This window comes from Acanthaster planci, linkage group LG12 (genome assembly GCF_054643075.1).
Source record: "Acanthaster planci isolate LZ-2023a linkage group LG12, COTS_SCS, whole genome shotgun sequence".
Classification (NCBI taxonomy): domain Eukaryota; kingdom Metazoa; phylum Echinodermata; class Asteroidea; order Valvatida; family Acanthasteridae; genus Acanthaster; species Acanthaster planci.
Window position 1 is genome coordinate 14,521,329 of NC_141788.1, and position 12,689 is coordinate 14,534,017.

A 12,689-nucleotide genomic window follows, 5' to 3' on the forward strand; every position below is an offset into this window, starting at 1 on the left:
TAAGGTTCTGTGTTTATACATGTAAAAACTCAGTAAATGTAGGGACAAGTGTATAATCAGTCAGCAGTGCATACGAAATTAACCAAAATGTACTTCCAAATCATCAGTGCTTTGACACTGGAAATCCTTATGTTATGACAATAGCTTTCATCATTGGATGGACAGTGTAAAGCTCACTGCTCTTTTGGTGAAATCAGATTTTTTTGTGATGGTAAACAATCGAAAGTCAGAAAGGGGAAGGGGGTTGACAATCTGACAAGGCCAGAAATGGAGGTAAAGCCAAGATCTTGAAAGCCTCATAACGTGCTGATACTTCATAATGGACATTTATTTATCTCTGAAGCAACTTGAATCTTCCTTGCTGATTGGTTGATCTGTAGCAGCAGCCATGATGCTTCGTAGTCCCGATCAACTCTGCACGGTCCATTTTGTGCCTTACAGATTTCCTTTATTTTGCTGTCTGCTCAAAAGTATCTACCCCCCGGTAAAAAGAGTACCATTTCCCAAGCTTTCTGCTCATTAACAAAGAACATGATGGGATCACTGGTTTCCTTTTGTTTACAGAAAATGACTACCAAGAGCACCTCCCTGGGGAGTGATTTTTATAATAGGCAATGTTTAATTGTGTACATTCATATTTTAATAGCATTTCAACATTGCAGTAACTCAGCCTGGAAAATGTCACCATATTTTTTCATAGAATGCATTAACCGTGCACTAGGTTTTGTATGTATTCGCCACATACACCCATGTGGTCAATGAAAAATTGGCCAGTTTATTTTGAAAGCTTTGTAGTTGCCATTTCTGCAATCTGTCTTTTCTTTTTCCTTTCAGATGCTACAGTATCACCATTCCAAAGACCAAGGTAAGTGAAATGGAAAACGTAAATAAATTTGAAGCCATACACACGTTTACAAAATTCCCTTCTTTATTTGTGCTCTGTTAGTGCAGACTTAAAAGCAGTGCATTTCGGAGCTGCCCTTCATTGTGTTCTTTTTTGTGATCTTTCAATAACTCCTACTGTAGTAGTCCGTTGCAATCTGTTCTCATTTCTAAATCACAAGTATTTTTTTCATTGGTTTATCCACAGCGGGGACTACATTAGCCTGGAGCGGGACATGAACAACCAGACAGAGCTGCGCACGGGTGACCGTGCTGTCCTCCGCTGTCGCATTACCGGCGTGCCCGAGCCACGCTACACCTGGTACAAGAACGATGTGCCGATATCTGAGCGAGGGAACCGACGGATCACTATCAGGTAGGGGATGAACATCATAGTTGCCCTGGGGCTCTCCCGACTAACCCTTCCTGTTCCTTTGGATCAGGCCTTTCATATGTCGAATAAGAGCAATCTTTGAGCAGCTGACAGAAATCCATACGGCTCATTGTCATGCCTTTATGTAGAATTAGCATTTTTGAAGTATGGCAGAGAATGAAGAGTTTTAAAATCCAAACCGAATATTTCCCTCCTGTAGAGGGTGTCAAATCGCAAAAAAGGCTAATAGGAGGTTACTGCAAGTGGTAATTGGAGAAAGCAGCCAACATGAGGAATGTAAGATGAACACATGTAGACCCAATTTCACATCCCTGCCATGTCCACATTTCTTATGCTTATCATGGCAGTGTTTACAAGGTCGTACTTAAATCAAATGCTGCAGATTTGCTTTGGACACAATTTGGACCGACTGTTACCAACTGTCAACCGAAACCTTGATAGGAGCTCAGCGCATTGAATTTCAGTTTATTTGACATGTTGGTTTAAAAAAATGGTTCTTTCATAGAACCAGCCAAGACGCTTGATCACTTGAAGAAGTTACCTCAGTTGCTTCTTGAATTCTAAACGCAGGTCTAGTAACAGCCATCCATGCACTCTTTATGTAAACAGGACATATGACTGGGGATCCAAACTTTCCATCAGAAATGTGGACACCACAGACACAGGATACTACTTATGTGTTGGGGACAATCGAGCAGGCCGGCGAGAAACAACCGGAATTTTACTTGCAAAAAGAGGTGAGAAACAATGACATTTTTACAAACTTTCAATGGTTTATGGTCTCAAGCTTATTTTTTTGTTATATGATTGTACGTGAAGCATATTCAACTTGAAACCTGTACCGCATCTGATACTTTATTGCTTTTGGTTTTATTCGCAGGAGATCCACCACGTACTCTTGGCCCAGGCATATCTGTGTAAGTCATTGCCTCATTCAGCAGCAGTTGAATTTGCTTGTTCTTGTTTTTTAAGCTTAAAAGTCAAGACTCCTTAGACCAACACAAGATCTCCAGTCTGAATCAAGTCACAAGCTATTGATATAAACTGGAACAAAAACATTCCTTTGTCACTGTTCACCCTGCTACTTGTGAGTGGCCCTGTGGATAATCTTGTGAGTAGTCTTGTGAGTAGTCTTGTGATGGTCTCAACTACAACTCTGACTGTTATCATATCTTACGGGGACAGAAGTAAAGACTGCAGATTCGTTATACCTCTAACATACAATAAGTCCAAAATTCCACCAGATCCAAAGTATTGCTAACATACAGACTGATCATTTTTTCATTTGCAAGTGATATGATGTCATCTTACTTAAGGACATTATTTTGAGAGGGAAACTGGATTGATGTAAAATTTACATCAATGACCACCTCAAGCCACCAATCACAAACACGTAAAGTCTTTTAAGGTGAGGGCGACAAGAGACAAATGAGGGAATAGTAGAAAAGGAAGACAATTTAAATTCAGCATCATGATATTTGTGTAACTGCTGCTACAGGCCAACAACTGGTTACTGCCAGCCCTACCGCGGCATGACCTGCTCCAACTTCATCGGCAACAACAGCATCTACGTGACGGACTACCAGGCGCAGGGGGAGGTGGAGAAGCAGCTGACCAGTGCCTTCCTGGTCATCATGCACGACCTGAGCGACCGCTGCCAGCAGTTTGCTATCCCCTCCCTCTGCTACTTCGCTTTCCCATTCTGTGATGCCGAGGCTGCCCAGCCCCGGGGCCGGGAGCTGTGCCGGGACGAGTGTGAGATCCTGGAGCTGGACCTGTGCCAACAGGAGTACGCCATTGCCAAGGAGTACCCCGGGGTGACCCTGCCGGACTGCCGGAGGCTGCCACGGATCGGGACTAAGGAGAGCGAGAACTGTATACGTATTGGTATCCCTTCTGTCAAGGCAGTCAGTGGTAAGTCATTTAGCACTGTGTTCAAAGTTATTTCCTTGTTAGGGAAAGAGGTCTTTTGCAGCATTCTCGAGTGTTTAAGGATGACAGCAGTATACGCAATCCTGAATGATAATACTACTCAAGAACCTGTAGGGTACCTGCTCTCAATTCTTGTTCTTGTCTGTGAGTAACTCGAGCATTTTTAAAGAGCATTCTAACTAAAGAGGGAGAGTGCCGTTTAAAATGGTAATGCAAGGATGCATACTTCCATGCATTCTTTACTGTCAGCATCTCTTGGCTTTGAAATGGGGTCAAAGATTGGCCCAGTTTTCCTGATGTGGTTAACTTTGTCTGCAAATTTTTACAGCTCGTCAGCCAAAGTGGTATTTTCGTAAAGAGTGGCACTTTTATTTCTGTTCCAGCAAAGGGGCAGGTCACAGCTTTAGATTTCTTGAAATGCTGCAGTTATGGATGAGACACAGTGCGCTCAGTGTTGGTACATTTGTAAAGCTCTTCTCACTCCTTTGTCTTCTTATTGTTGACCAGATGTGAAATGCTACAACGGTTCAGGCATCTTCTATCGGGGCAAAGTCAACCACACCAAGTCTGGATATGAGTGCCAACCATGGGAAAAACAAGAGGTTAGAACACACAGAAATGGTGTTTCCTTCCATTGTTTTATTTTATGAGAATATGTTTTTCAGTAGGCACTTATGTTTGCCATGGTCGTTTTAAAAAGAAAACCATATCCTACTTTACATCATTTTTAATAATCTAGTACTTCGAAAAAAGTAATTGGAATGGCATCTTGGACTTAATAAAGTTTGAAGAAAACAACCAATTCATAAATTATCTTTGTTTTAAAAATCAAACAATATTTCCAAAATGCAGACCAGATTTCACATATCAATTAATGTATGGAGTCCATTATTGTATTTAAACCAAACTAACTTTCAGCCTTTTTTCATTGTACAGCCTCATTCACATTACCTGCTACCTGCTGAGTATCCGGAGCTGGCAGGGGGTCACAATTACTGCCGTAACCCTGACAATGGGCTGGACAAGCCCTGGTGTTTCACCATGAACCCTGACGTCCGAGCTGAGAAGTGTGACATCCCCGACTGTGGTAAGGCAATGCATTTGTCTCTTCTTTGGGGGGGCAGTCTTCATCTCTTGACAATTCTTTGTCTCGATGGGTGCCATCAGAGCTGACAATCGAAATCATTGATTGTGCTAGTCATATGCTGCTGGGTGCGAAAGGTACCTGCCACACAGCTGCAGGTTTATCACACAATATGGATACCAACAAGTTGTGTGGACCAAGCTTACAAAATGCTAAACAAGTCTCTAGAACATTTTCGGAATAATGATTAAAATCATTAGGAATTATCATCTTTTTTTCACCCACATAATACACGGTTGCACAGGTACATTTATGTCAAACTGAGTTATGTACCACAAATGAAGGACTGATCATACTCTTTCCAGTGCATATACGAAACATTTTAACGTGTAAAGTGCATTGTCAAGGATTGTTGTGAAATAATTACTTGTGTAGACCCTTTAAGAATCATAAATTTAGTCACATAATTGTGGAAGATAAATTGACTTCAGTTGAATTCCACCTTAACAGTCAAAGGAGAAATTTAAACAGGCGTGTTCAGATAGTGGACTCTCTACACAACCTAAAGTGGGCACAATTTTTGGCACAAATTTTTTTTTTAAACTTCAGACGACCCGCTTCAGGAACCCACCAATAAGCCAGAGGTGTTGTACATAGTGGTCCCGGCTATCGCCGTGCTGTTGTTTATCGCTGTCATCTTGGGCTGCGTGATCATGTGGCTGAGGCAACAGAGAACGCAGCGCTATGCCAACAACAAAGGGCTAAACAACAGGCCGGCTGAGATGGTGGCGTTGCAGCAAAAACAACAGGTAGGGCCACCAAAAAAATGTAAAAAAAACTTTGTCCCTTCATGACCCTGAAAATTTCATAGAGCTATCTGTTTTTGCTAAGCAAGGGAATTTTGCTTAGCAACTTTGTAAGTCAGTGAAATTAACCTCTCACAGTAGAATCTCAGCTTGTGAAATATTGTCCAATTACATGATGTACATATACAATATGGATGCAGGACCCGCAAAATCTGAGATAAATATATTTCAAAATAAACAATTCCAAAGGGTTATCAAAAGGGGTGTAGCTTACTCACAAACAGCGATGTGTCAGTTGACTCAAGGTTGTACTTCTCTTATGCAGGAATCATGATGTTGACACTTGAATGTGCCTTATTAGAGCACAGTGGCACGGATGTATTGGTGCTCTCATGGGCGACCAGTAGAGTTACCAGGTCCAAGTAGCCAGTGTTGGACTGTCAAACAAATTTTGGCAATCTGCATTCTTATATGGAGGCATGAAAAAGCATAGCTGTGAACAAACATACACCCATGAGAACTCTTCTCCCTAAGGAAGGATTTGGTTCAGTTTCATGTGCAAAATATAAGCGCGGAACATACATGTGATGTATGCTGTGTCAAAAAGGGCAATATACAGTGTGTGTATTCTGTCGTTGCTATGGATTGACCAATCTGAACAGAGGACTTGATTTTCGTCTGACGATGTATTAGTTCTGGTGGATGTATTACACTGACAGTATTGTGGTTCATAGCTGTTTCTTGAATGACTTTAGCATTCTGCCACATCTTGAAATGCTCATCTTAACATTCATGTTATGTTTTTGTTACATTCAAATTTTTATGTTTATTTTTTATTTTTGCATGGTATGTGGGTTCATACAATAAACATAGTGCAGTTTCAAGTCATAAATGAATGCATTTCATCCGTCTTTCTTCTTTTGGATTTTTATTTTTGCCTAGGTATTCATTTCTTGTCTTGTACTTCCTCCAACCAAATTTGCCAATCTTGTTTTCTTACAGTGTCATAAACATGAGATATTTACTTTGGTACACATATTTTTCCCACGTATTTATTCCTCAAAAAGCACTGAAAACACTGATAAAACAGTTTTACGGTTTTGGAACAGATCACATATTATCTCAGTCAAAAACCAGTGTTAGTGGCTGATATGTTTTCCATGTACATAGAAAGCATGAAGTGTTACTTGAAAACTCCAGAGGTGATTCTTATAAGCAGCATGTTTAAAAGGACCAAAGCTAATTGGTGCGATAAATTTCAACCCAATAACCTTTGGAATAAGGCCTTCATGAATTGATTAAGTTTTTTCTAAACTTGTTTATCTACTATGCATTACCACAGACCTTTCCCCAGCTCCAAACCAATTCTTAAATATAAAGTAAAATAATTCAACCCTTAAAATCAAATTTCAAACTAGAAGATAACAGTTTACCTTGAAAGAGTTGAAAGCTTTGACTCATCTCATGCACCCAATCACAGTCATGCCTTACTAATCCTTTGTTTTATGTTGCTTTGTTTCCATGGCATGCAGGTCCGTGACTTTCCATTGGCTGCCATCAAGTTTCAGGAGGTTCTTGGGGAGGGTACATTTGGCAAAGTTTACAAGGGGGAGCTGATGGGGTTGGAGCACCAGTATAGTGTCAACTCGGTCACAATCAAAACCCTCAAGGAAAACTCTGCGGCCAAGATGGAGCAGGACTTCAACCGGGAGGCCGAAGTCATGGCCTCCTTGCGCCACCCTAACATCATCTCACTGCTCGGTGTGTGCACGACGGAGCAACCCCATTGCATGCTGTTTGAGTTTATGCCGCACGGTGACTTGCATGAGTTCCTCGTCCGCCATTCCCCCAACTCGGACATTGGCTTTGGCAGCGGGGACGACGAAACGCAGTCCTCACTGGACCAGTCGGATTTCCTGTCCATCGCCATTCAGATCGCCTCGGGGATGGAGTACCTCTCCAGCCGGCTGTTTGTGCACCGTGACCTGGCGGCGCGCAACTGCATGGTAGGTGATAACCTGCAGATCAAAATTGCCGACTTTGGGCTGTCACGCGACATCTATTCGGCGGACTACTACCACATGCAGGCACAGGTGCTTCTACCCATCCGCTGGATGGCTCCCGAGGCGGTCATGTTTGGTCGCTTCTCAGTGGAGAGTGACATCTGGTCATTTGGGGTTGTCTTATGGGAGATTTACTCCTACGGCTTACAGCCATTTTATGGTTATAACAATCAGGAGGTTATAGAAATGATCCGCACCAGGCACATACTGCCTTGCCCCAGTGGCTGCCCCCCACACATGTACGTACTCATGACAGAGTGCTGGAATGAGGCCCCCAATCTTCGGCCAAATTTCAAGGCCATCAATGCCCGGTTGCGCTCGTGGGAAGCACTACCAACCACCAACCACCAAAACGGTAACCTGTACACTAACCCTACTGTCAATTTCAACCCCATGTGCGGCCCCATCTCTCCGACACAAACCCACAGCAGTTCGGGGGTCAAAAGCCAGTTGTCTTCGCATCACAGTCGCTCCACGCACAGCAAGGGTTCCCACGGTGACAGGGCCGCGGGGTCGTCAGAGAAGGCCATGTCGGAGAGCTCAGCTACAACAGGAGGCACGCATTCGACAAAGGGTAAGAAGGACAGAATGGAACAGACAGCTGTTTGAGAGGGATGTTTTTATTTAATGCTTCGTATGTACATTGTAGCTAAGATCACCAACAGGGCCGTTCAAAAAGTGGCCAGCTCCACACTAAAGAGTCGCTCTTCGCACAGTGGTAATTCATGTAATCAACTATTGATGGTGACGTGATCAGCACGTCTTTGGAACTGTAATGAGGTGCTTGTCTGCCTGTGCAATCCACGTGATTTCTGCTATCGTCAAACATCACAGTCCAATGTCACAACGCTGCTTTATATTAACAGAGGCTTCATGTATTCCATGGAGATTGGAAGCTGTAGGCACTGCAAAAGGTGCGCTTACCTTAGTGAGGTAACAATGGAAATCTCTATGCACGTGTTTGTTGGCGTTTCAAATGATCAATTTCACATTACTCATGGATCCATTTCTGTGATCTCTGTGAAACTCTGTGAAATTCTTCAATGTCATCAAGCATGTTAACCCAGGTGTGCGAATATACATGTAGGTTACTAGGAGTTGTGGCAATTTTGTGAGCTTGCAACAAACATGATGAAGTTACTTTTTTAATAACGGGTTTTGCCCACATCAACAATCGTAAGAGTGTATGCTCAGTGAGTGCTCGCACAAAAAATCACAAGCCTACTCGGGTGGGACTCGAACCCATGACCTCCTTCTTACTAGTACAGACATCTTACTTGAGGCAAGGCATTCTTGCACACCTAGGATCACCTTAGGGAGGCAAGCTAAAAGCAGGCAGTACTTGGTTCGGAACACCCCCCCCCATAGATATGCATTGTGCACAGTTTAAAGACAAATCTGATCGACAAAATCCAATTTCCAAACAAATATTGTGCTTCCATATGATACAACCTGACAAGCCACCTCTACATGTATGTCTGCAAACTTCCAATATAAAAATGAAAAACTCTTGCTCCACTAAAATAAGCTCCATGTTGAACTTTGCCTCATGGTATTGTTTGTTATGGGCAACAGAGACTCTTTCACAAGTTATCCAGTCTGGTCACAAGTTCAGTCACAAGGAATGCAGGAACAGTTGCCAGAATACAGGGTGCATGATGGCAAAACTTTTGTCAGTTCATCTGAATAGCTCCAGGCTTGATATGAAACTGGATAACTTGTGAATGCGATGGACTTAGAGTGACTTAAAAATGACCCAAGATTGACTTGACTATAACACTGGTAGTGTTTATGGTCCTCCATTGCTATGCTGAACATCTTTGGCCATGGTGTAATTTTTTGTAGTAGAAGGAAAAGCAGTAAGTACAGCATGACAAGCTCTTTGCCATTCAAATGGCAGAATCTATGGGTTAAGTGTCACAAAAGATAGCGTCATCTGAAAAGCTACAAGATGTCTTTGTTCAATTACTAAAGGCTTGAGAATGTATGATACATGTACTTGACATGAAGTGAAAATTGTACCTAAGCACATGCCAACACAGTGTACTGTGGCTAAACTTTAATGTTAGTGTTATTTATTAACAATTGTACATAATGAACAGTCAGTGAGTTGTTTGTCCCAGCTGCTCATCACGTAGATAAAATGTAAAAAAAAACTGTAATGAACGATATGCAATCTAACGTGTACTCATTCAAGTGTAGTTGTTATTTTTCTCTAAGTTTTATGTATATTTTTTATGCGCGTTTTCAACAAGCTTGTATAGATTTTTCATATTTCTGCTGTTTCCTTGTTTAATTTTTTCCCCTGCAGTTCTGCATTTAGTTTACTCCAGATGGTGGAGATACAGGTTCTTCAAACCAAACTGAAGTAAATACTTTTTCTTTTGTTCATTTCCAGTATTAAAAGGCTGAAATATTCATTGCCGTCAGCTGTGGCGTTTCCCTCAGTGTTGCTTTTTTTGTTACAGTCTCTCTGTTTAGCAACCTGTCATTTGCAAGTTTTTATGATAAAGAGTTTTTACCTTGATACCCACTGGAGATGATCAGAAAGAGTCACATCCTAGTCATAGGCCTGAGCTTGGTGCTGAGAAAGGTATACAAATCCAGATGTAATATCACTGTACATGAGACCACTTTCTTGCAATGCTGTTTTGATGAGCCACTGATTTTTGTAACTCAGTTGGAGTAAAGTCATTGGTGTGAGAGTGGCTTAAGTTGAGTTGCATTGTTACATGTAGGTCAAGAAACATAGTTAAGGTTCAGTTGAATCAGATGTATGCTTGTGTCACTAATACTTGAATATTATCCAATAAATTAACATCAGAGAGGTAGGGATTGGGCTTATATTTAGTAGTTATTTGTTTGTACTTCTTTACATTTCCATCCTGGCATTTACATGTAGTCAAACTACACTGAACACTTAAAAAGAGTTTTGAATTTACATTTAGCTGTGTTGTCTTATCGAGCCACTTTTTCAAGTCCATTCAAGTCATTTTTTTCACAGTGCGCTGAGTTGTGTCATTTGCTCACAGTTGATACAAGTTGAGTCAAGCCCTTATTCTTGCATTGACTCAGTTGCCAAAATTTGTTGCTGGAGTGGGACTTAACTGTTGACTCAAGCCATTAGAAGTTTGCTCATAATTGCGGAAGGATTTTGCCAGCTGTTGATGGTTTTTCCAAGTAGGAACTAGCACAATGCTCTGCCACTTTTAGGGGCCTTTCTGAGGGTACGGTGGTCACGGGGCTGGATATGTCAGTGCTTTTTTGGCTTAAGCAGTTTATTGTCACTAAATTTTGAGAAAGAAGAAACTGTGACTCCTTTGTTCCTTGCCTTGGGTATCAAGGTGAAATGTGTTTCATTTTTATTGTAAGAGGATCTTTCATTTCATCTCTCCTTATTTCTTCAGCATTTACACTACAAAAGGTGAATTATTTTGAGAGTAAGCCTTTTGCTTAAATAATCTGTTAAGTTTTTAGTGTATAATTCTGTAAAAGTAAAAGTTCAATCTAAGAGCTGACCCTTAAGGAAGTGTGTGGCCTTGCAGTTTTTTGCCTTGTTTAATAAGTGACTGTACTGATTGTTTCCATTTTGACAGCCACAAAATTAGTCTCATCAGTTGTAGAAATTGTCAACAGTAGTAGTCCTTTGACCCTTGGGTCATTTAGAACAGAGGTCTGACTTAGGGTGCGTGCCTTACAATCGCTGCTCATGTCATTTTTGTATCAGTTCATCATTTCGATATTTAGAAGATGGTCCAAATGTTACATACATGTAGGTCAATGATTCAGAAGCTACACTGTGTTCTTCTGTTGTGTCTTGACTGTGAATGTTTTTGGCCAGATTTGGGTTTCCCATTTTGGCGCCTTTCAAATTTAGGTTCTGATGTAAACGTGCGTGCCACTTTCTGTCTTTTGACCAGATGCAGAATTTGCCTCAGTACTTGGATTGGTGACACTAACATAAACAATACTAAAGCGGCTACATTATTTGAATTGATGTTAAGTAAAAATATCACCTAAGTGGCAAAGATTGTTTCTACTTTGCACATACCCACAAGTTAAACAAATGTTATTGTCCTAACCTCATCAGATTCATTAAAATTTGCCAGGCATTTCTGAGATTTTGTAGGATTCATAAGGAGGAAGCCTCTCAAGTGATATTTCACCTGGGAGTTGATGCTCCTTAAAACTTTAAGTGTAAAAGGATGAATAGTAAAAATTTGGTTTCCCTCTGAGTAGAGTGTCATTCTTCTTGATGAAAAGTCATGGTGGGAATACCTTGACAGTTGGGTTAATGCAAAAATAAATCATGGGCTGCCAATTCACTGAGTCATATCAACCAAGGTTCTAATAATGTAGCACGTCGGTTTTCAGCTGCATAAGACAACTTAATGTTAAAAGTTCACTGAGCTTGCCAAAGATCTCCCAAACAAATTGATTAATATTATGACATTTTTCTCAAACTTCAAGTATTTAAACTACTTCTCTGAACTGTATTGTGATAAAAAGTTGAGGTTTACAAAGAAAATAACATAAATTTGTAGCTTTTTTTAAAATAAGACAGCGAGTTGTACGATGCAGCCCTGTGTTAATCGTGTTTCTGTTTTCACTGAAGAACCGTGCCAAATTTTATATTTCCCAAACACACACTGTTCTTTGTAATGTGCACCTGTTTCAAACTCAGTGATTTAACAGCGGCAGAGTTGAGCTGTAAATGAGTCATGCTGCACATTCACATCACCGTGCCAAAGCTGCCTTCACGTATAAAAATATGTAAGGGAAATGAGCAATGCCTCAGATTTACCAGAAAAGAAGACATTTTCGTGCTGTCTATAGAAAGGCCATACCATGGTGTCGTTTCCCGTAGCTCTTTTTATTCATTTAATAGATTTTGCAATCCTTTTAAACATGCACCAAAACTAAGCAACACTGATGAATTGATTGTCCATAAAATGAATTCTTAAGTGTGTAAGCCCTCTATCTTTCTGTAAAATACTGCCTTTTAATCACTCTTCTCAACTATCCTTTTTCTTTTAATAGAATTTGACTTATTTTATGTATGATGCTGTACATTTTTAAATATACTGAAAATATCTATAGTATTTAAACTAATATCTCACTAGTAAATTATTAGATGCTAGAATAGCTGGGCAAGGCATTTTTCTATTTCAAAGAAACACCAATTTATATTCAATTTGTTATTGAATAACTGTAACTATTTTGAAGTTGTACATATATTATTTTGGTTTCCTAAGTGTACATCGTTTGTGCCCTCTTTTGTGGACTTGCATATTTGAACTGAATTTGATGTTGCTCAGTACCTAGGTTATTGTATTTTTTGATCTGTACATGTATTAGTAATGTAGCACACAAATGCGGATGCATTTTGTACTGTTTTGTGACAAAATATCAGTGATAAGGAATAAATGAACTCACACCAGTGGCCGACAGTGTAACTAGTGTGACGTGATAGTGTGGTTCACTGAATGAGTCTCATTTGGTAGCTTGGCTACTAGATAATGAAAAGT

The 12,689-nt window shown here is 40.5% G+C and overlaps 1 protein-coding gene across 2 annotated transcripts in view; it reads left to right on the top strand.

Annotated features, from left to right (window-relative positions):
• The window catches only part of LOC110987221 (inactive tyrosine-protein kinase transmembrane receptor ROR1-like), a 90,560-nt gene extending 77,943 nt beyond the window's left edge, over positions 1-12,617 (top strand). For both annotated transcript variants that reach the window (XM_022249767.2, XM_022249768.2), the window contains 9 exons: positions 835-865; positions 1,091-1,258; positions 1,886-2,013; positions 2,157-2,193; positions 2,775-3,190; positions 3,716-3,810; positions 4,145-4,295; positions 4,902-5,101; positions 6,631-12,617. In XM_022249767.2, coding sequence (XP_022105459.1) covers positions 835-865; positions 1,091-1,258; positions 1,886-2,013; positions 2,157-2,193; positions 2,775-3,190; positions 3,716-3,810; positions 4,145-4,295; positions 4,902-5,101; positions 6,631-7,770 — 2,366 coding nt within the window. In that variant the 3' untranslated portion in view covers positions 7,771-12,617. The remainder of the gene's footprint in view (positions 1-834; positions 866-1,090; positions 1,259-1,885; positions 2,014-2,156; positions 2,194-2,774; positions 3,191-3,715; positions 3,811-4,144; positions 4,296-4,901; positions 5,102-6,630) is intronic.
• The last annotated feature ends 72 nt before the right edge of the window (positions 12,618-12,689 follow it).